Source organism: Erpetoichthys calabaricus, chromosome 17 (assembly GCF_900747795.2).
Source record: "Erpetoichthys calabaricus chromosome 17, fErpCal1.3, whole genome shotgun sequence".
In the NCBI taxonomy this organism is placed as follows: Eukaryota; Metazoa; Chordata; class Cladistia; order Polypteriformes; family Polypteridae; genus Erpetoichthys; species Erpetoichthys calabaricus.
In genome coordinates, this window is record NC_041410.2 from 5738049 (window position 1) to 5763366 (window position 25318).

Here is a 25318-nt window from a genome sequence, read left to right on the forward strand (position 1 = left end):
AGGATCATATTGTTTTGTATTTCTTAATTTCTGAGTTTATTTCTGAGCTCTTTTTCATGTGTAGTTTTGCTGTTACAGTTGCAGGTAATGTGGCTCTTTAAGATGAGTACTCTACTACAGGGATTGCCAACTCCGGTCCTGGAGGACCACCATGGCTGCAGGTTTTCATTCTAACCCTTTTTTTAATGAGTGCTCTGTTTGTGCTGCTAATTAACTTCTTGTGAATTCATTTTAATCGAATTGCTTCCTTAAGATTTGTTCCCCTGAATTTCTTCATCGTTCCTCTGATTTGCTTCATTTCTTTCCTTAAATGGCACCCAAACAGAAATGAAATGTGAAGAGAGGGAGTCAACAGAAGACCAACTTAGTCAGGGCGTCAAACTCTAACCAATCGCTTAATGAGGCGTCGAGTCTTATTGTTAATTAAACCCGTTCTTTAATTCCGTGGCTTGTTGCTGTTCTCATTGTGCATTAGCAGACATTTCAAAAATCGTTGATTTCTCTTTTCTAAGAGCACTGGGGACCTGAGCAGATCAGCTTTCCTGAGACCTTCATCTTTCTTTATTTTCAGATATTGTATGATGGACACCAGTTGTTTTGGTTAATTTTGTATCTCATTATTGTTTGGCTGCTAATTAAGGAAAAATAAACAAGGGGTCTGAGTCTTCAAGAGCAAGTCAATTAAAATGAGTTCAAAAGAAGATAATTATCAGCAAAAACAGGTCACACATTAATAAAAGAGTTAGAATGAAAACCTGCAGCCACAGTGGTCCTCCAGGACCGGAGTTGGCGACCCCAGTTCTACTAGAACCACGGTTTTCAAACTGTGGTACACGTACCACTGGTGGTATTTCAAGTCATGCCAAGTGGTACTCGTGTGGTCCTTTATTTTCCACGAATTGATGTCGCTAGAATGCCAATATGTTGCATATAATCATATATAGTATTCGTATACTACTGTAAATGCGTGGAAGACTCCAAGCCGGCTTTTATTAGCGCGGGCACCCATTTCCTTAATTAGTTTAATATCACTTTAACATCATAATTATAGTCATTATAGTGATTATAGTGACTTTTTCTTCAAAACAACACGGGCATAAATTAACGATTCATTGACAGTGGTAGTTCAGTTTACTGGTCCTCACGGAGTGGTACTTGTTCAAAAAAGTTTGAAAACCGTGGTACTAGAAGACACTGGACAAAGGATGTGACAATAGGGTAAACTGCTGGATATTGTCTGCAGGAACTGTGTTTGAGAAAGCTCTTGAGATGATCCAGAGGAAGGATTAGAACTTGCCCATGACCTTTTTATTTAGCCAAAGAGAAAAAAGCTGAGAAGTTTTATAAAACAATCATAGAACATTCTGCTCTGCTGTGTGTTGATTCACTGAGCACTTCTAGTAATGACAATCCACATGTTATAGCATGGTAGACGTTTCATTTTAACAATGAAAAGAAATTATTAAATAAATAAAACTTACCAAAACTCCAAAGGCGATTATTTTAAGGACACATTCCAATGAGAACAGTGCAGTGAACACAATATTGAGGTTCTTGAGCACTTTGTCATAGTCTTCTGAAGAGCCATAGAACTGTTGTGAACAGAGACAAAGGAAATGTAAAAGGCCATTGAAGATTATTAAGCAGTGAAAATAAGATATTGAAGCAGAAGAGGATGAATAAGAGTTTCCTTTTTGATGGCCTAATTTCCCAGCGGGTGGTTTTAACTCTTCATAAAGGTTCTATATATTTAAACTGACAACTTGATAGATTTCCAAGTAATATAAAGAACTTTCTGATGAGATGACCACTGAAGGTACTGTATGGTACGAAATCTTCCTTTTATTGGAAAGTGTACATCTAACTATGTAATTATTGCATTGCATTGCATTAAAAGTTGCATAGTTAGATCTGGACCACCCTATATATTAATCCCATCTCCAATTTTAAACACTTTTATGTAACACATTATGTGGTAATGTTCAATTTTGCTTCTAGCAACCCTTGACAATGTACAGTGAGATTTACACATTATTGTTCTTTTTATATAAATAGTCTTTGGTGAATTGTCTCCAAAATGATGCAAATAATATTAGGTTCTTTGCTTCTGTACTCACCCAGACATCAATAATTGTTATATAAGCTAAAATTCTCATTGAAAACTTGGAAACCAAATATTCCGGGCCATAGTCACAAGTACCTTCATCATGAGGACGATGGTGTTGAGTGCAATCATCGCCATGATGGTGTATTCGAAAGGTGGTGAGACCACAAACTGCCACATGCGATACTGAAAGCTCTGCTTATTCTGAGGCATGTGCCGTGTCAAGGGCTTGGCACTGATTGCAAAATCAATACAGGCTCTCTGGGTAAAAGAGATAAGAAGACAATATAATTAAAAATGAACAGTCAAAAACTGAAGCTAAACATTAAAGAAAGTAAGAAAAAAAATAAACAAATATAAAAAAGTTACGTAGAGTACAAGGCTAGGCCAGTTTGTCAGTATATCTGTCGTGCTGCATTGTAACTATAATGCCTACTCAAAATTCAACCAGATTTAACAGCTAAATTTATTAAAGGAAAGAAATTCTGATGCTACTGAAAACATCTGTATAATTCAGAAGTTGTGAAAAATGATTAATTATCGACATCTCAGAATGCATGAAATGCAGTAAGGCACTTAAGCATTGCTGCCTCGCAGATCCAGCATAGTTAGGTTTGAATCCCATACAGTGAATTTCAGCGGATTCCACTCCTTCTGCCCTAACAAATCTCACTACGGTGTGAACAGAAATGATCTAGTGCTTTCACATATATGCACAATTAAGGCTTTAACATTATACAGGCTTTACATTTTTACCAAGCAAATAGGCATATAAAGTCAGTCAGTCAGTCAGTCATTGTCCAATCCGCTATATCCTAACTACAGGGTCATGGGGGTCTGCTGGAGCCAATCTCAGCCAGCACAGGGCGCAAGGCAGGAAACAAATCCCCGGGCAGGGCGCCAGCCCACCACAGGGCATATAAAGTAAAATAGTTAATCAACGTTGTGTATTTTACTTGTCTCTTGATTATCAGCCTTAAGGCTTTGCTCATTTCATACACTTCTCTGGTCCATGACATACACAGCATAACCTAGTTACTTGAAAAGGATTTTAAAAAAATAGGATGAAGTAAAAAAAATATTACTCTGTCTGACCTCATTCTTCTCAAGGCTGTAATCCTCCATCATCTTGTCACCCTGCTCTTGAAAAGTGATAATGATCAAGGCCACAAATATGTTGACAAAGAAGAATGGAAATACAACGAAATAGACTACGTAAAAAATGGACATCTCCATGCGATAACCCGGACTTGGACCCTGATTCTCATAGGTGGCATCAACGGAATGTTTCAGGACTCTGTGAAGGAAGAGAAAACAAGCTAATATGGCCACATTTGTGTAAGTGAAGACAGAGAAGAGGAGGTGGACTGAGACTCACTGTGGCCATCCCTCTCCCGTGGATACCGTAAAGAGGGTCAGCAAAGCCCAAAGAACGTTGTCATAATGAAAGTCGTATTTTTTCCATTCACGCTTCTGTGCTTTGACTTCATCGTCCCTCTCATACACTAGATATTCTCCTCTGCAAACAAAAATGCACAGTATATTTCTCACATCACAGACTAACAATGTTCTCCTTGACAATTACACTAACATTTTTAAAGAACACCTAACATGAATTCAACTGCTACACAAAATCTTAGGAACTTATAGTCTTGACTCTGTTCTTTTGCATGTTCAGCCTAATCTTTGAAACAGTTTATTTTTATGCTGATTGTTTTAATGAAAATTGAGATAAATCTTGAGTCAAGTTTGAGAAAAAAATATTAGATTCATTATTCATTTACTCACTTAAAATCCCTGGCTGTAGTTGCTGCTAAATCAGAAAACAAGACCTTTTTCTTTGGATACATATATATACACTGATTGGCGCTATGGCATGAAATCTGGCTACATGTTGCCCAACAATCAAATGCATGACATTATCACCTGTAACATCAATGAGGTACTGTCAGTTGAGCATCAAGCATTTGTGTGGGCATTAGGAGTTCTGTATGTAACCTAAGCAATGAAATCCAACTGGATTCAGATACATCAGACCCAGTCATGCGGTAAATCAAAGTGAAATTCTAAAGTGTAAGTCTAAGTACACTTAACAGCATAAAAAATCATAAGGACAAAACCAAATCATTGTTAGCAAACAAAAGAAAAGTATAAAAAAATGGACATAATGTAAACATAAACACACTAGGAGTTCAGTGCTAATACAAAAGAAAACAATAATGGATGAAAATTAACTGGCAATGCAATTCAGGTCTATAATATGCTAGCAGGTGCTGTTAATGCACAGTTCAGTAAAAAACAAGAGCTGCTAAGGATGACAACACTAAGAGAATGCCAGAGTTACAGTGCCCTCTCCCTCCTTTGGATTTACCCAGTGGTCCACTTCTGTTCAGTCAGCTAGAAAACAATGGAGGCAATTAAGTAAGAATTATGATATGTGCTCAACACCATTGTGCGCACAGCCTGTTCAAAGGTTCTGGCCAAATGCCTATTTTGTGCACTTTTCGTCTTGGTGCCACCATCTTGGCGCTGCTTACAACTCATAATACTGTCATATGATAGTGATGTGTAATTTTACCACACAGCCATTATAAAAGACAGCACCATGCAGAGGATAGTGTCTGATTTTTGCTAAGAAATAATAGTTTTCTACTTCTTTCTAAAAGCAATTTGTGAAAACAGACTACCCTAGGGATTTAACTATAAACAAGTAGTTGTGGTTTCAAATTTGGCTAGCGTTTTTGGTTTTGCTGATTTTGAATTTTGTCCCTTATTAATGAACGCAGCCTGCTACCTGACTACTCTTTGAGCTGCTCCTTAAAATTCATTTGTCCATTACTAATTATAAATATTAGTTTGTTCATATTTGTAAACCTTTCTGATGATTTATTATAATTACATCCTGGATATTCACCTTCAATTTCATTGTTCCTTTGTAAAAAGTGATAATGACAATAAAGATCTATCTATCTATCTATCTATCTATCTATCTATCTATCTATCTATCTATCTATCTATCTATCTATCTATCTATCTATCTATCTATCTATCTATCTATCTATCTATCTATCTATCAGAAGCAGTGCCACAGGGAGGCTTGTGGGAGTTTAAAACACAGCCAAAGAGGTGTGAAAGTCACCGTAAAGTCCCGATATTGCCCAAATAGACACTAGATGTTATATTTTTTAGGTTATCACAGGCAAAATTAAACTTACTTTTTCACTGTTTGAGTTCAAACTTATTTTATTTAGATTTAAATTCATCATATGTTATATATCAAATGTTTAGCTTCATAATGAAAGTTGTGCCTGGAGTGTGTCCTTTGTCCTTAGTCATTTTTTTTTCTCAGATACCACTGGAATTTTTCCTCATCCCCACACGTACCTCTATCAAAACCTTCTAGCACTACTACTGCGAAAAGTACTAATGAAAGACCTGGTCAATCAATCCCAAGCAGGTTATTTCATCACTTTTTTGGGGCACGTGTTCTATTCTGAAGAAATCTGTGGCTCTAAATCCTAACTCATTCAGTTTTGTAGTTTGCCAATTAGACAACATCTCAGCTTTTGCTTCCTATGATGCTTGCTTTTTACAGTCTTCTTCATTCATTCATCACTACCAAAATGCACTTATGAAATGTCAAAAGTTATCATTACCTGCAATCTCGTTCTAATTCTTTTGACTCATCAGAGCAGTAGAAAAAGCGCCCTTTGAAAAGCTGCACAGCCACCACAGCAAAGATGAACATGAAGAGCATGTAGACAATAAGGATGTTGAGCACATTCTTCAGGGAGTTCACTACACAGTCAAACACCGCCTGAAAGAGAAGTTACACATCAAACAAGCTTTACCAAAACATACAGTAGGTTGTATCTTGAAAAACACCATCATTAAATTCCTTGCTTGGAAACAAGCTACAGATAAGTATTGAGAGGCAGTTTGTTATATCCCAGTAAATGCTTAACTGTAGGACAAACAGCAGAAGATATAATGAGAAGTAGCCTGTTTCATAAAAGACAATATTAAAGGTTTATAAGAATAAAGCATACAGTATTATTAGAAATAAGGCACAGAGAATGTCTGACACTTGATGAGATGAAAAGCCAGCTTGAGTGGCCAATGACTTCTTCTTCTTCTTTCGGCTGCTCCCGTTAGGGGTCGCCACAGCGGATCATCTTCTTCCATATCTTTCTGTCCTCTGCATCTTGTTCTGTTACACCCATCACCTGCATGTTCTCTCTCACCACATCCATAAACCTTCTCTTAGGCCTTCCTCTTCTCCTCTTCCCTGGCAGCTCTATCCTTAGCACCCTTCTCCCAATATACCCAGCATCTCTCCTCTGCACATGTCCAAACCAACGCAATCTCGCCTCTCTGACTTTGTCTCTCAACCGTCCAACTTGAGCTAACCCTCTAATGTCCTCATTTCTAATCCTCTCCATCCTCGTCACACCCAATGCAAATCTTAGCATCTTTAACTCTGCCACCTCCAGCTCCGTCTCCTGCTTTCTGGTCAGTACCACTGTCTCCAACCCATATATAACATAGCTGGTCTCACTACCATCCTGTACACCTTCCCTTTCACTCTTGCTGATACCCGTCTGTCACAGATCACTCCTGACACTCTTCTCCACCCTGCCTGCACTCTCTTCTTCACCTTCTCTTCCACAATCCTCATTACTCTGTACTGTTGATCCCAAGTATTTAAACTCATCCACCTTCGCCAACTCTACTCCCTGCATCCTCACCATTCCACTGACCTCCCTCTCATTTACACACATGTATACTGTCTTGTTCCTACTCACCTTCATTCCTCTCCTCTCATATCTCCATCTCTCCGGGGTCTCCTCAGCCTGCTCCCTACTATCGCTATAGATCACAACGTCATCAGCAAACATCACAGTCCATGGGGTCTCCTGTCTAATCTCGTCTGTCATCCTGTCCATCATCATTGCCAATAAGAAAGGGCTCAGAGCTGATCCCGGATGTAATCCCACCTCCATCATTCCTACCGCAGACCTCACCACTGTCACACTTCTCTCGTACATTTCCTGTACAACTCTTACGTACTTCTCTGCCACTCCCGACTTCCTCATACAATACCACAGCTCCTCTCAGTCACCCTGTCATATGCTTTCTCCAGGTCCACAAAGACACAATGCAATCCTTCTGGCCTTCTCTATACTTCTATATTCCTTTGTCATTTTGCCACATGTCACTGTGTCACTTTATTCACATGTCCATTTCCATGTGTGACGTGTTTTTTAGTTCGTCAGATGACTGGCACTGAGGTGTACGGTGAAGTGGAGCCACTGAGGTTCACTGTTATGGAGTCATTTAAATGTTCGTCTGTCCATCTTGTTCTGAACTTTGATTTAATGACATTCATGTCAGACTCACAGAGGTATGGAGACCCAAACAAAGCAGACGTTTTCAGAGCTGCTTGGTGAAGATTCTTATAGTTATCTGGCTCTACTAAGCTCCAGAAATGCTGAGAATGCTGTTGAGACTTTAGCTGCGCATTATTTTGAAAGTTTACTAATATAGAATATCTAAAATCCAATGTCTGTCTGTCTGTCTGCTTTTCACGAGAGAACTACTTAATGGATTTAGATTGGGTTTTATTCTATAATTTGCTTGAACATTCCGGTTGATTTTGCGACTTCACTCATTTCACTATGTATCAGAGTTCGCTTGTGGTACTGATTTTTTTGCGCGAATCCGAGATCCACGCAGCGGGCCGAGGGGAGGGGCCTTCCTCACTCACTTGCAGGCGTGTTCCTTAACTCTGCTTTGCTAGCAAACGAGAGAACAATTGATTTCAACTTTGTTTGATATTTAACATAAAGTGTTACTTAGGTATTGATGAGTGTGAGTCCGGATATTCTCTTAAGTGTATGCCACATTGAAGACAGATTGTAATTCAGATTGTGGATCGTGATTTTGTGTTAAAAGGATCGTGACATGATTTTTTGGAAAGATTGCCCACTCCTTATTTGACTAATCAAATTTTCAAATTTATGTAGGATTCATTAATCCTTTGGCGAGCTACTTGGAAAGGGGCTCTGAGTTACCGGTAGCTCGCAAGCGACGTGTTAGAGACCCCTGGCCTAGGGTATCTGTTTTCTGCTTGCCATGAAACATAGTGATGTGGTGTTCATGAAAGAACATATTATATAATATACATGCTGTTGTAAAAAATAGGTAGATCAAACACCTCTGATCCAGTATGCGTTTAGATCTTCATGTAGATTAACTGACATTGTTATCAGGATAGACTTTGTCTTACCACACCTATTTAATGGTTAAAGCTGGTTTGCAAAATGAATGGATTGTATAAATTCAACATTGATGTTAAAATATCCTTTCATGAGTTTAATTTGAGTTGTTTCAGGATTATTAATGGCATCATGATATGCTTGGAAAAGGAGCATGAAGAATATGGAGGATTTGCTTAAAGATGCAGTAGACCAATCGTAATGCTCTGCATTAAATAATTGTCACTTTAAAATCATCACATTTTACTCACCAGGGATGTTCCTGTATTTAAAGTAACCATTCTAACAAGGAAGCACTGAGTTTATGGTTCTAGCCTCTGTCCGATGAATGCGTACAAGTGAAGACATCATCTCTGACATAAACGGTAAAGTTTCTTTTATAATTTCAAGGAGGACAGTATTAATTGCTTTTCTTGAGTAAACATAAGTAAATTAAAACCTTAAACCTTAATTTAGGAGGAACTTAATCTTACAGTCGGTATTGTGTTTCACTAAAGAATTTAAAATGTTTTGGTGAACTTCATATCATCCTAATTATAAACGTCATAAAAGAAGGAAGCTCTTTTATTGTTATATCTGCAATTATACAACATACAGTAGCTGGTGTCCTAGACACTATTGAAATCGTCAGAAAAAAAAATTGAATTGTAGAGATGTCACGTAATTGAACAGAACTACTTTGGGCGTCTCTCTCCTAGGAGGTTTCGTTTTGTCGATGTGCTCGCCTCGCTTCTGTATTAGCAGCTAAGCGACTTTGTCTTTCTTCGGAGGTTTCGTTTTGCCGATGTGTTTGCCTCGCTTCTGTATTAGCAGCTAAGTGACTTTGTCTTTCTTCAGGAGTTTCGTTTTGTCGATGTGCTCTCTTCTGTATTAGCAGCTAAGTGACTTTGTCTTTCTTCTGAGGTTTTGTTTTGTCAAAGTGCTCGCCTCGCTTCTGTATAAGTGGCTAAGCGACTTTGTCTTTCTCCGGAGGTTTCGTTTTGTTGATGTGCTCACCTCGCTTCTGTATTAGCTGCTAAGTGAGTCACTCTTTCTTTGGAGGTTTCGCTTTGCCAACATGCTGGCCTCACTTGTGTATCCTCAGAGGTGAAGCCCTTACCCTGACTCCACCTCTCATTTCCAGGCCAGACAGACAGACACACACACACTTTCACACGTAGACGCGTATATATAAGATTACAAGAGCAGACAAACTAAAATAAAAGATGAAAAAAAAAATGACTTTACCTTCAGTTTGGGTAGACGCTTGATGGTTTTGAGAGGTCGTAAAACCCTGAGCACTCGTAGAGACTTAATTGTGTTGATGTCCTTTCCTTTACTGCTGCCCCTGCAGAAGTTACGAAGAATATCATCAGTCAAAATGGAAGCCACAGATAACAAAGGATAAGTGTGCTCTCCCAAAATATGGTACCAAAATGCGCAAATTCGTAATTCCAGCAAACAGAATTACAGTGTTCCCTTGAAACTGGAGCTCATTGTCTGAGCTAGCAATGATGTCAAATTTACAGAGACAGATAGAGATTACAAGTATAGAGATGACATATGTCTTGGTACAACAAAACATTATTCGGTGATACGAGTCGTCCATCAAAATTCAAATCTTTACATGTATTTTACAGAACAAATTGGACCAGTTTCAGGAAGAACAGGCTGAAATATGGAGTGGGGGGTTAAAAATAAAAGAAGCATTTCTAAAAGTCTAGATGTGATGTTTCTACCGTTACATGCAAGCTACTGAGAAACTGCTACAGGTTCTATTGGGCATGAACCAACACAGTGATGCCAAAATTAAATGAATGACAGAATTCTCAATTCAAGTAGGGGTACCATCTTTACTAGAATAGATATTGGTTTTATACCTAGAATTAAATTTTTGTAGCATATATAAAAGCTAAAAATATACTGAGTGGCCACTTTATTAGGTACAATAGCCATTTCATTTGGCATTGTGTGCTTATTTAGTGACAGGGACTGGCAATGTAATTTAACGTAGGTAGGCATTAATCCAGTGGTCAGTAACAGGCGCTTGATTAAAGGGGTCAATAGAAGCAACTATGACTTGCACACATTTAACTAACAACTCAGTAGCAACAGAGGTGATAAAAGAGGCACTCAGAAAGTACAACTCAATGTACTTTGTTGTAAATATGATATGGTGACTGATGGTCCAACCTTTTTTGCTCCTGCCACGTAAACATAAAAAGTGTGATTGAAAAAGGCTACCAAACACAAACACTTGAGGACTAGATCTTACCAATAGGAAGACAAGGATAGGATGTGCTATGGCCAGTTTTTTGCATATAATGGGTCTCTTGACATGAGGAAAGAAAAATTTTGAATGCCACAGCACATCTGAACCAAACTGCTGACCAGGTTTATCTTTTCATCACAGCATTGTACCCATACACAAACAAACAATTTCAGGCAAAGATAGTCCTGAAAGCTTCCTCGAACATGATGTGCCAGCAAAGCACCTTAATCCAGTGACACTACCATTGACTAAACAAACATCAATTAGCTGAGATGGAACAAGCTATTCTAACATGGGGTCCACGACAGTAAAACCTGCAACAAATAAGATGACATGGGGCAACAAGCCCGTGTCACACATTTTGGTAGAGTCCATGCTCCAACAATTACAGGGTATTGTCAAGGTATATTGAGGACCAATTCATTACTAGGTGGATGAACGTAATAGAATGGCCACTTGCTGTGTAACAGATGTTAGAACTGAAGTTGTGGTGAAGTGATGTCAACAGCTAATAATAAAAAGCATGTGACTTCATTGGATAAAGTAGTTTTCCTCTGACTCAATATAAGTGCGCTTTTAATCTTTGCACTAGTAATGTGGATTTGCATGTTCATAGGTTTAACACTAGAATTACCAGAGCCTACGAAAAAATGCGTAGATCTGGCCCACCTTAAATCTGTTCGCACCTTTCCCTCAGCGTCTTTTGTCCTGTAAATGTGCCGATTAAGACAACCAGCCCGCTATTCCATCCCCCACCGCTGCAGGCCGTGCACAGACTTCTCCCAGCTCATGCCTTGATTGATTATCTGGGAGTGAATTAAGTGCTGGAGTTTTAGAGTGGAAATAATAGATCGTTATTTGGAACACATGCATTTCATGTGTGTTCCGTTTCTATAATAATCTGTGTAAACACATTGTTAAAACAGAAACGTTTGTCATATTTTAGTAGTAAATGACAAAATGATGGCATAAACTATATAATGTGTATAAGTTTTCCTTTGACTCAGTATCAGCGCGTTTTTAATCTCTGTACTAGTAATGTGGATTTGCATGATCATAGGTTTAAGGGACTGACATTCATAAACTTATTACCCCATTGCTAGCACTGAGATATCCTTTCACTGCAAAATGACAGTTTATACGTGGTGGAGTGTACTTAAAAGAAAACCAGGGCTAGAATATATAGACAGATCCAACACCTGTGATTACTGGCAGTGAATGCTGGGATAGCTTATGCATTTTTTTCCCCTAAACTGCTTGGCACACTGGGGTGTTGTTTTAGCTCTCCTCAGTATTAGCTGACAGAGGCATGGTTGATTTGGACCACTGTCAAACTGCTTAATGGAAGATCTAGGAAAACAGATTTCCTCATATTCGTGTAAAGACAGTACCAACTTATGTAAAAAAAGCTTCAATAGGTTAACCATATAAAAAGTTTTACTAATGACAAAAATATATCAGCGAGCAGCATTAGAGGCTTCAACTTAACTTACCTTTAGCCTCTTAATTACACTGCAAAAAATGCATATGCAAAAACTAGGACAAAAAAACTTTTCTTTCATTTAGCAAAAAATCTGCCAATGAGGTAAGCAAAATTTACTTGACAAGATTTCTTAAAAAAAGCTAAATAACCTTAAATATAAATTCCTTTGATGAGTCAATAAATATTACAATAAGGAAGACAAGATTTAATGGCTTAGTATAAAAACCTGTCACTGGCGCAAATATCATTTTTTGCAGTGTAGTTACTCAAGAGTGTCTTGGCAACTGCTTAAGTAACTAATTTTTCATCATTTGCTTTTTCAGTTTTTCTTCTTGAAACAATGGCTGTGGTCAGAAGCTAAATAAATTGCTTGTCTGTGAATGCAACTCTGGAATAAGTGTGGAAACTCAAAGACAAAAGCCAATCGAAAGGAAAGGAAATGGCACAAATAACTTGCTTTTAAAATAAAAAGATAGATTTTTTGACTGATTGAAATGTGACATTCTATTATATTTTTAAAACAGAATATTGTTCTAGTATACATAATAATTTTGTAGCATGTTCATGATGAGGAGATGATATGAAATTAAGATTCATTTACACAGAATCTTCTGCCATGTTTCTTTAAGATCTTTAATAAAAACACTAGCGGGATACGGAACATCTGCATTAGAATATTTTAATATTTAAAAATAATAACAGGATTCACAATTATAAAAATAATGAACTATCTTTTTCCATGTTTTTCTTGCAAATGCTGTTTAACTTAATTTGCTTTTATATTACAGGGTCATGTGCAGCCGGAGTCTGTTCTAGCAATTTTGGCCATAAGTCGAGAACCAAACTCACTCATACAAGGCCAAATTAGCTTTACCATTCAGCCTAATGTACATGTCCTTGGCATATGTTATTAAAAAAGACTATGCAGAAAAACAATTCCTACAGAGACTATGACTTAGAGTGGCTAAGAATTTACACGGGGTCCATGGAGCTACAAGAACATTAGTAAATAACCTTTGCCAGTGCAATACTATATTAACCGTCCATGGGAAAAACGGGAGTAGTTAGAAAAATGAATGAAGTTGATTTTTAAATTTTGTATTCCTAAAATTGTATACAAATATAAATTCACTGGCACAAAAGCAGGCCAGACAGGGTAATTAGACAGGTGCGTGTTACTGGAATGGTGGGAAAATGGGCAAAATACCTCACTTGGCATCAAGGAGTGAATCAGGGGGGTATAGTCTGAGCCTGTGGAAATGCAGGATTCCCCAGACTTGTTTTTTCTTTAAATAATCCCACATGTCTGTTTTGTTTGTAAAACCATTGTTTTAGTTCCTTTGGTCTTGACAGATATCTATTCTGGATGTAAAGATACAACAATTTGTATAGCTTAAAGTTTGTATACTGGACAGCTAAGAAATCAACTGTGACAATAAAAAATGGACACTGGATATTATATGGTTACAAGGAAAAGAAGTTTAAATTACCTGTGAAGAATAAGATGCTGCAGCGTTAAATCAAGATAATAGGAAATGTCTAATTGTAGAACACTGAGTGAACAAGGGGCGGCACAGTGGCACAGTGTTAGCGCTGCTGCCTCGCAGTAAGGAGAGGAGAACCTGGGTTCATATTTTCTCCCCGTGTCTGCGTGGGTTTCCACCAGGTGCTCCGGTTTCCTCCCACAGTCCAGTCCAGAGCAGGTTAGGCGCATTGGCAATCCTAAATTGTCCCTAGTGTGTGTGCCCTGCAGTGGGCTGGCGCCCTCCCCAGGGATTTGTTCCTACCTTGCGCCCTGTGTTGGCTGGAATTGGCTCCAGCACACCCCCATGACACTGTAGTTAGGATATAGCGGCTTGGAAAATGACTGACTGAGTGAACAAGATCCTGGATATTGTCAGCAAAGGACACACAATAAATTTCAAGCACATGATCTCCTCCTCTAATCAGGTGATTTTGATAAAAGAGCACTGTGGAAACGCTTTCACTTTTCTTAAGTGCAGTCTTCAGCAGCCCGTGACCCTGAATGGTAGCTTTTTAAACTAAAGATATCTGTCTTGCATATTATTTATGTTTTTACACAGCAGTGACAAGAAAAATTCTCTCTCTTGATTTACATCTACTATTTCATTAGGCACATACTGTTTGTTGTGAACAGCAGGCACCCTTCCCTTAAGCAGCTCTCCTTCCTGGACTCTAAATCAGGAAGTACCCATCTCACAAATAACAAGGAGCAACTTCTCCTCCAAGGAAGTCAGGAAATAAATTGGTCTTTTAACTGTGGTAGGGTACTTATACGAGGCTCGCTTCACTTGAGATACACTAATAATACGTTGGCATGGCAGGCTATATGAAGTGAGTCAGCTAGAAATAGTGCTTCTCTAATTTTAATGGGCCTCAATCATGATACAGTAGTTTCTAGAGGGCATTTCATTATTTTCACTGAGCAAAACGTGTTACTCACGGTGGCGCAGTGGGTAGCGCTGCTACCTCGCAGTTAGGAGACTCGGGTTCGCTTCCCAGGTCCTCCCTGCGTGGAGTTTGCATGTTCTCCCCGTGTCTGCGTGGGTTTCCTCCCACAGTCCAAAGACATGCAGGTGAGGTGCATTGGCGATCCTAAATTGGTGTGTGTGTGTGTGCCCTGCGGTGGGCTGGTGTCCTGCCCAGAGTTTGTTTCCTGCCTTGTGCCCTGTGTTGGACGGGATTGAAACTTTGGGCGTTCGTCGGAGTCAAAGCCCGTACTGTGCGACACCGGTGACATTGACAGGCCTTTCCAACAGGTTGGCGCCTATGTACATTATGACCATTAGGTGCGATATACACCATCACTACTGAATAAATAATAATAATAATAATACTGCGGTGGGCTGGCGCCCTGCCCGGGGTTTGTTTCCTGCCTTGCGCCCTGTGTTGGCTGGGATTGGCTCCAGCAGACCCCCATGACCCTGTAGTTAGGATATAGCGGGTTGGATGATGGATGGATGGAAAACGTGTTACTAATTAAGGGTCCTGTTTTTGAAAATTAAAACATGGAAACACTCTGTGTTTGTATTTGTCTTGTAAGCAAATGTCAAGTGCAAAGGTTCTAAACATGTCAATACATTTGATTCAGACAATACACTTTTTTTTTTTTACAGGCTATAGAAACAATCCAGAAAATAAAAATAAACAATGCCCTATTTATTATGATATTTTTTCTTTGAGATCTACTTCAGAAAACAAATTCAGAATCATACAGTGAAAAAGAGACAGGATTAACAAAATAGAGAAAGAGAAAAAAAACCAGTGACAAACTAGCTTTTCAGACAGTACTGAGATGAGAGAAAGAACAGAAACTTTACCGCGCGCTGCTCCTGTAGGATGCGGTCACCGCGGCAGTGTGGAAAGACAAGAAAAGGTCAGTGAAAGCAAGAGAGAAAAGGTGAAGAAACACATTGAAATGAAAGAGAAGAGACCAGTATATCTCTAGCACTCACTCTAAAGGAACCCTTCTATATCTACCGGTTACTGGAAACAGAGCATTGAAGTTTTAACTACTTACTCAAACAAAATTAGTCATTTAAGCTTTTTACATCCTTACACCAGATACAGTTCTTTCTGTTATCTGTTTTGACATAACATACGAGCAAAGCTTATAGAATAATGACACAAGACTAATTGGCTCATCACAGCTCATTAAACTCATTTTGTTTCGATGGCATACAGATCTCAAGTTTTTGAATTTACCAAACTCTTGTGAGAATTTAGAATTGAACAACCTTTCATTAAACTTACTCACTTGTCACAAATGCAGTGTTTTGGAGTCCTATAATTTAGTCTCACTGAGGTGGTTTCAAAGACACATTGCAGTTTTGGAGCCTTGCATTTAATGGTAGTCAACCTGCAAAAATAGTTTGGCTCTAATAGAAGTTATGCAGCCCTTTGAGAGGGAAACAAAATGCTGGCTAATTCAGATGTGAAATTGTGGACGGGGTGACTAGCTGTTGGCTGGAATAATTACAGTAGAGAATCGCTTTATTAATGTTAAGTACAGGAGAGATTAAAAAACAGGCAAAACAAAAACAAAAATGCAGATGAGGTAAAATGTTAATCAAAAGGGCTTAGTGAATAACAAAACTGAGGGCTGAAAGACCAGAGAAAAAAGAGCAAAAGACCGAAACTAAATAACGCTAGAAAACACACGAGCACTGACTAAAGGACAATCAGCAGCGTGCTTACATAATTTACCAAACAAGCTCTGTCTAAGGAGGAGGAGGAGCAATTGGCATGGAAGAAGGCTAAGGTAACTTCAAATATAAGTGATGAAGACTTGTAAGCAACCGCAATGCAAGCTAAACAGGTAAACCCACTCTCAAGGACAGCCCAAAAAATAAAATATATATGTAAAAAAATACTTTTTAAAAACCACGCTTATATTAAGTTAAAAAGTGTACTAAAAAGTAAAAAATAAGTCTTCCATACATCACTCATAAACTAAAAGCGTGGGCGCTTTTGCTAAGATTTTAAGAAGTGTTTCTTGAATGTTGATTGATGAATAGCGCCCATGCTTTTAGTTTACGAGTGATGTATGGGAGACTTATTTTTTACTTTTTAGTACACTTTTTAACTTAATATAAGCATGATTTTAAAAAAGTATTTTTTTATATATATATGATTTTCAACTTTTTAGTCTTGGGTTTGTTTTAGTATAATTTTGTAATCCAATATTGTAACACTTCCTTTGACATTCATAAGCACACATCTTCATACAAGATGCAAAAAGTGGATAATATTGCTATCAGTTACTAGCGCCATCTATTGGTGAAATCTTGAACTATTCTTCATATGAAAATTTCATTTCTTAATTAACATGGATTAATCGATCAATTAGTGAAACTGATTATTGCCATCGGAAGTGAGTAAAAGTGAGTGCAAAATTTCAAGTCATTTGGACAATAGGAAGTTGGTTAAATATCGATTACAAGATATGTACCAGACAACAAATTAATATAAACGTGGTAAAAGAAAATGGAGGTCAGGATTGCTGAGTGGGAAACCTAACATAAACCGCCAGTCATAACAGCAAAGTGAATAACCCAATGGCTTAAAAGATGTGACATGTGTGGTGATATTATTAGGTTTGTAGATTAATTATTACACAGTATTGAAAGAGATTATAACTTTTTAATAACAATGCTTGGAGGCATTACCTTTAATACAAGCTTATTTTAGTTAAACATTACTAATCTCTCTTACATCAGCGTCTGCACACCACACACCAACACATTACAATCATATTTTATGTGCTCATTAATAGACCTTACTAATCTACTATCAATACAACATGGTGGAACTTCTAGAATGTTTTTAGTTACAAGTTAAGTCAACAAGGCATAGACTTTGAACCCTCTCCTGACATTGGGTCAGGTGTTAAGCTACGTATTCAGGCGAATACAATTCAATTCTTCTAGCCACTACTCCTTGGTGCTATTATGTGTTTTGGCCATGGCTCTTAAATGCAACTGGCATTTGACTTACCACTCTTTTTGTAGTTGTCAGACACCCTTAATTACGGGGCTGTCGCTGGTATGAAAACTTTTATGTAAAAAATGTTAGAGTCTCTTCTTAGCACAGTTAACCTTTTAAATGTATCATTTCTGTTGTTTACCCTTCTTGCTATTTTGAAATTCTTTATGACTTGTCAATGCAACAACCTCACATTTCTCTCTTATGTTTGCCAACTCTGGATTCCAATTATCATCGTGTGTTTCTGGCCATTACCTTGAAATATTTACAGAGATCTGGTTATTGACCACTGTTTCTGTTTTTCACCATGATGTCTTATCTAGTGGATATTATAATTACTAAGTTGACTTTGTTATCAGTTACTTCTCAAGCAGCACTGAACTCCCTCACAAATTGCTGAAGGTCAGTAATGCATGGCGTAGACCTGACAACAAATTAACAAGATAGCAGCCACAACACAGTTCATATAATGTGCTCACGGAGAACAAATCTGCTAAGTGATAGATGAAGATGATACTTTTAATGAAATGTGGGTTTGGATTGAGCATCAAGTAATCTTATTTTATTTTGTTTTGCTATTGTAATGCCAAAGACAATCACAGACACAAGAAATACACAGCTGCTATAAAAATGATCTTGCATACACATTTTTGCATTTTCTTCTAATATATTATTAAAGATATAATTTATTTAATTATTATTTAGTTTACATTTCTTTCACTGATCAACACACAAATAATCCTTATTGTCAAGTGAAAAATGAAATTATACTGATATGATTCTTCTACAATAATTATTTAGAAAAGAGAAAGTTATTATTCTAAGTCTGCAGTGGGTTGGCACCCTGCCCGGGATTGGTTCCTGCCTTGTGCCCTGTGTTGGCTAGGATTGGCTCCAGCAGACCCCCGTGACCCTGTGTTCAGATTCAGCGGGTTGGAAACTGGATGGATTATTTCTAAGTAATCAGCATGTAGTGAAAAAAGACAAGACTGGCCTAAAACATCAGCAAGGCTACAGAGGTAGTCAAGGAACTGAAAGGAAATGTTCAAAAAAGAAAATAAAAAACGTAACCAGGAACTGATAGTGAGCAGCTTACTTATATTGGCAAACTGAGCACAAACAAGCCAAAAGTGGCCAAGAGGTAATTATTGTCACCAGGCAATGGCGAGCATAGGAATGAATATAAAGTATTCAGCAGCCTATAAACATAATAAATATAAAGTACATAAGGTGTGAGGCATGATCAAGATTACGGTCAGAGGCAAAGAATAACGATATTTTAATTGCTAATTACCTACAATAACATCAGGATACACAATAAATGCAGTACAGTATTCTAATGTGTTACCACTACCACAAGTAATCTAAATAGAAGGACTAGGATGGAACTGAATGTGCAGTTTTTCAGTTGAAGAGAGTATCAAAAATGAAAGATACACAGGTGTCAGGTCAGCAAAGGCAGGTCCTCACTGAGTAGTCTGAGTAAAAGAATGATGCAAATACTGTAGATGCTTTCCTGGTTTGAGTATCTATGGTCTTTAACCGTAATGCCTGTGACTCTAAAGCAGGGGTCCTCAATCACAGTCCTGGAGGGCCGCAGTGGCTGCAGGTTTTTGTTCTAACCCAGTTGCTTAATTAGAAAGCAATTCTTGCCAGTAATTTAATTTCATGGCTTGTTAGTGCTCTGCTATGTCAGGTCATTCTCATATCCTAGATTTTCTTCCCCTTTCTAAGGATATCATTCAAATGATTTGAAGGCTAAAATGGAGGAGTAATTCTCAGTCCTTCACTTGTTGCTCTTCACTTTCCTTCCAAATATTTAATTAAACCCAATAGTGCATGATAAATACACACACAGGTGTAAATGGTAACAAGCTTAATGGAGAAACCCTGCTCTTTTTTGTCATTTTGTATGTTATTGCTGATTAGGAGCAATTAAAAACCACGAATACTGCTGTTTAGGACTAAAATAAGTAATAACGGCTCAAACAACTGAATCAGACAACTGAAGTAAAGCAGAAGTGTCACTTGAACAATAAGTGCTTTGTGGCAGTCGGCTGGCGTCCATGCCCAGCCGGGACGCCCCTGCACACTATATTCAGAGCGAGCAGCCCTGGACAGTGCAATACCTCCCCCTGGGCGCTAGATGGCCGCCCCCCTGGGCTGGAGTAGTGCCTCGGTTTCCCACAGGGCTCCCTGGGAATTGGAGTTGGTGGCAGCTCTGTTGGGTCCCGCAGGTACCACCAGGGGGTGCTGTGTTTGGGACTTCTGAGCCCATGTGGGCAGCAGATTCATCACACCTGGAAGTGCAGCCGGAACTTGGTGATCAAACATCTGAAGCACTTCCAGGTGACCTATGAAAGGAGCCAGCGACCACCACTCAGGGGCCAGTCGGGTGGAGGAGGACGACAAAGTTGCTAGAGAGGAGTGGTGGTGCCAAGGAGAAGTGTTTGTGCTTGTACTGGTAGTTATAAGTGCTTGGGACTGTGCTGTGGCTGGGGGGGTTTACGGGGAAGACGTGCCCTCCAGCTGAAGAATAATAAAATATTTGTATTTTATACGTGCCTCCTGTGTCAAGTCTGTGCCGGGTCGGGCGCAATATAGTGCCTTTCTGACAGCTTCTTATTAAGCAATTGGGTTGGAGCAAAAACCTGCAGCCACTGCGGCCCTCCAGGACCGTGATTGAGGACCCTTGCTCTAAAGCATACACACTAAACTCTGGGAAAATAAGATGAAGTGTATCTGGGCCTGAAAGAAGTACACAAAACTAAGCAAGTAACCCATTTGGCATTGGAGCTGTTTGGATTTCATCACCAGAAATATACTGTATTCCTAAACCGGATAAGGAATGATTTATGATAATTATTCCTCCTAAGTGGCATAAGGCTGCCTTAAAACCAAAATATGAGATTTTTAGAATTAGCAGAGAGACCAGCACGTTCAGAAGCTTAGCTTGGTTATGTGTTCTTTCAAATAGTAACCAGGGGCCTGGTATGCAGGGACATCAAGAACCAGAGATTGGTCTCTGGAGTCCCTAATCCTATAAGAAACAAAAGAACAGGCTAGCAGTGTACTTTTCAGACGATTTTTCTCCACAAATAAGAGGTATGACAAAAGGGAAGAAAAAGATAAAAAGGAGACAACATGGGACAAGCACACATACTGCCTCCACAGGTAGACGAGGGTACCAACGCTTCTAAACATAGTCAGTTTTGGTTGATGCATTGTTGTTTTGTTGTACTGAAATTTGTCTATTTTATAGAAGACTCCGCTACACACAATTTACATAATTGTGAAAGCTGTTTATGTCTTTCTAGTCTACAAATATCTGTCTTTCCTTCCAGCCACAGCAACTTTCAACCTAACTGCCAGGTTTCTTGTATTTTTCATTGCAGATCACATTTCCAACTGTACTTCACAAGCTTTGAAAAAGAGGCATCAAGCTCAAGAAACAGAACAGTTTTTCCCCTCTCTACTACTTTAAACACAAATGATGTTGAAAATAACATTCAAATTATTACAAATGAACCATAGACACAATACACTTGAGAACATAAATATAACATTGAAACACAGAAACAGAAAGAAATGCACAATACAGCCAAGCTGTATGAAACAGAAATGAGTATAATCAATCCTTTCATTGCTGTGTGGCAGCCATATTCATAAGTGTCATTAGTCACTTAGATGTCAAATAGGATACACTCTATCTTAATTAAATCCTTAGTCGCTAAATTGCTGCTTTAAGTATACAAATTAAACCCAGTATTTGCTACAGTACCCACCATTTTAGAAGGATTTATACTATCAAATAGATTAAATTTTTTGTTTAAGTATGTCTCTTTATTTGATTTATTATTTGTCTCCTTCAAGAGAATTATGATTAAAATCAAATTACATTTTTACATTTTTCTATAAGATACATACATATTATTTCCCGTAAACCAATTGCTTAGCTGTTACTTTGTAGCCCTTGATACTTTACTAACAGATGTGTTTACTACGAGTGATGAACTGACTCACACTAAAGTACTGAAAGGGAAAGAAGAGAATAAGGAGGACATACTTACGAAAAAGCAAAGGCAACCAAGGCACCACTGACCACAATGAAATCAAGAATGTTCCACAGGTCTCTGAAATAGGCTCCCTGATGCAGAACTAATCCGAGATCAACCATCTGTGGATAAAATTATTTCAGTTAAGTAGATCATTTAAACATTAGGTTTCAAGAGAAGGGTATGTTTCCTGAAGAGCCTGCAGCGATACGTTCAGAGGACTTCTAGAAACTTGTACTATATGGGTAAAAATGCATCAAGAGAGGACAGCTGATATATTTCGGTGGGTTCCTGAGATGTTAATTCCCATGCCAATATCACATGGAAATTGGAAAAAAGGTACGACCTATCATTCTGAGTGTTGCCTTTGACGGCACCAGAGTGAGACCCGAAATGATAGTGATTCCTGATCTAGGAAGAAGCCTACAGGATTTCACAGAACAGAGAGAATACTTTCTTTCTCTTTAATTCATGATTTAGCCCTTTAACATTCCAGCTCACAAAGTTTGGTCATGGAGACACTGCTTCTGAACTTTTGTTGTCATTTTGTCATCTTAACTTAAGATAAGACAGCTTTGAGCCTAGTTTCCAATTTTCCCAGGAGTTATTGCCATGAAGCCTAATGATAGGTGGATTAGCAGATAATTTGGAATCCATTATATTATTACAGAAGGACTTGGATAGCAGACAGGATTGGGCAGATTTGTGGCAGATGAAATTTAATGTCAGTAAATGTAAAGTATTACACATAGGAAGTAAAAATGTTTGGTTTGAATACACAATGGGCGGTCGGAAAATCGAGAGTCCACCTTATGAGAAGGATTTAGGAGTTGTAGTGGACTCTAAGCTATCGACTTCCTGACAGTGTTCAGAAGCCATTAAGAAGGCTAACAGAATGTTAGGTTACGATGTGTGGAGTACAAGTCACAGGAGGTTCTGCTCAACCTTTATAATGCACTGGTGAGGCCTCATCTTGAGTATTGTGTGCAGTTTTGGTCAACAAAAAGGACATAGCAGCACTAGAAAAGGTCCAGAGAAGAGCGACTGGGCTGATTCCAGGGCTACAGGGGTTGAATTATGAGGAAAGATTAAAAGAGCTGAGCCTTTACAGTTTAAGCAAAAGAAGATTAAGAGGTGACATGATTGAAGTGTTTAAAATTATGAAGGGAACTAGTCCAGTGGATCGAGACTGTTATTTTAAAATGAGTTCATCAAGAACACGGGGGCACAGTTGGAAACTTGTTAAGGGTAAATTTCGCACAAACATTAGGAAGTTTTTCTTTACACAGAGAACGATAGACACTTGGAATAAGCTACCAAGTAGTGTGGTAGACAGTGAGATGTTGGGAACTTTCAAAACTCGACTTGATGTTTTGGAAGAAATAAGTGAATAGGACTGGCGAGCTTTGTTGGGCTGAATGGCCTGTTCTCGTCTAGAGTGTTCTAATGTTCTAATGTTACGTTGACACTTATAATTATAAGGATTAAAAGGACATATTAGAAATAGCTTGCTCTCTTTCTCTCCCGTTAGGTGAAAGAATATTTGGAGGCATCAATTAAAGCATGAGCTAACCGTTTTCTGGAGATCGAAACAAGAGTCAGTAGCCTTCAACAAAAAGAGTAAGGCCACTGAAGGATGATGGGGAAGCTGCTGAACCCTACACAAGTCAACAGGTGGGAGGTGATACATCCAACCTAGGACAGGTAGACCCAAAAGAGACAGCAACAAAAGAAAATAAAGCTGCATTGGAGACCAAGTCTTTAAAAGACCCTCAGCTGGCTCAAGTCTATTGGAACACTAGGAGCCCTGCAACTCAGAATGACTGCACAATGGCCAAAGAAATGACTGAAGAGCTAGGCAGACATAAAGGTTAAAGGACAGTCCTTGTTAATGTATCAACAGAGTCTACATTGCGACAAGGAAGTCCTCACCAAATAGACAGGGACCAAAGTCTGCAATGGCAAAACCCCAAGAGTGCAGCAAGATTTTGTTTGTTTTCAGGTTAATATGATACTCCATGTAGATCTTGGAATCAATTTTCCTTTGTGTGTGTCATTATTTTATAAAATTACTCTTTTGATATTATTACAAGTTTGAAAAAATGCTAGTGCATGTTCTTTGGTTACATGCTCAACAAATTTCAAACAGGATTAAAAGGTCTGTTTAAAAATTTTTCATCACTGCAGTCGTGACAACATCAGTAATAAAATTAAATGAAATAAATGTATACAGCATTGTCTTACCTTAATGACCATTTCAAATGTGAAAACACCAGTAAAAACATAATCAAAGTATCTTAGAATCTGTAAAAAAGGAATACAGGTGCTGTTCAGATCAGTTTGGAAAAATGCACGAAATGTAATAGAAAATACAAGTTAATGTACAACTGTCAATGTGTTTGTAGCAGAATGACATTCCCCACCAAGGTAATAGAAAGGCATTTCTCTATGAATTAAGCAATCAGTTTTACACAGCAACTTCCACAGCAACCATCAACATAAGGCGCTTTTCAAATGAACTAAAGAAACAGAAGATTATAAAAAATTACACTGATTACATTGAGGCACTTCGTGTATGACAAAAAAGGGCAACTAGATGATGACAGTTGATAACAGCTTTGATAAAAAAAAACTTACATTGTTGCGTGGTGAATCAGGCTGAACAGGATCCTCAGCAGCCAGTGCAATGCTACTCATCGCAATAACCAGCAGGATGCACATTTCAAAGTAGCGCAGGTTAATTATGTAGTGACACACCCTGCGGAAACTGAGAAGAGTCAAAAAAGTTTTGGTTATATGAGCATAATGGTCTCACACCCACTTAATTTGGTACACTGGTGGCTCTGAGGCTAGGGATCTGCACTGGCAATTGGAAGGTTGCCAGTCGAATCCCGTAAATGCCAAAAGGGACTCTGCTCTGTTGGGTCCTTAAACAAGGCCTTTAACCAGCAATTGCTGAGCGCTTTGAGTAGTGAGAAGAGTGCTATATAAATGCAAAAGAATTCATTTAATTCAGGGTCACAGGAAGCATTGCACAGAGGGCAAGGCAGGAAACTCCCCTGAACCAGACACTAGTCCATCACAGTAGGCTATTTACAGTTGTAATTAACTTAACAAGGATATCTTAGGTGATGTTTAAGGAAAAGCACACACAGACAGAAAGAAATGTGTGGACTCAGTGGTGTAGCTAGGAGGGGGCGGTCCACCTCGGGCAGCACATTTTTGGGGGGCGGCATTATTGGCCAAAAGGCTCAGTACAATTCATGTGTAAGCAGCAGGGTTCGGAAAAATATCACTCATTAATGAAAAAAGTAATATTCTCTGATTTTTATCCACAAATGCTTCAAAAATAATTTTTAAGAATAATAATAATAATTCTTTACATTTATATAGCACTTTTCTCACTACTCAAAGCACTCTCCACACAGGGAGGACCCAGGAAGCAAACCCACGATCTCCTTTCTGCAAAGCAGCAGCACTACCACTGTACCACCTGTGATATTTTAGACTGTCCTTATGTGATGGCATCAGACACAGCAGGGGGCGCCCCAATGCCTAGAGAGCCCTGGACCTCAGCACTTCCACCACACCAGGAAGTGCTGGGGGGAAGAGGAGCAGGGACACCTGGAGTGCTTCCGGGGA

At 38.6% G+C, this 25318-nt stretch overlaps 1 protein-coding gene across 1 annotated transcript in view; it reads right to left on the minus strand.

Annotated features, from left to right (window-relative positions):
• Positions 1-25318, minus strand: part of LOC114667235 (voltage-dependent P/Q-type calcium channel subunit alpha-1A-like) — a 476759-nt gene that overhangs the window by 139824 nt on the left and 311617 nt on the right. The window contains exons 24-32 of the mRNA XM_051920739.1: positions 24314-24443; positions 23921-23980; positions 21692-21798; positions 9610-9709; positions 5761-5921; positions 3483-3623; positions 3200-3401; positions 2201-2365; positions 1482-1592 (exon numbers count right to left, since the gene is read on the minus strand). Of these exons, the coding sequence (XP_051776699.1) occupies positions 1482-1592; positions 2201-2365; positions 3200-3401; positions 3483-3623; positions 5761-5921; positions 9610-9709; positions 21692-21798; positions 23921-23980; positions 24314-24443 (1177 nt within the window). The remainder of the gene's footprint in view (positions 1-1481; positions 1593-2200; positions 2366-3199; positions 3402-3482; positions 3624-5760; positions 5922-9609; positions 9710-21691; positions 21799-23920; positions 23981-24313; positions 24444-25318) is intronic.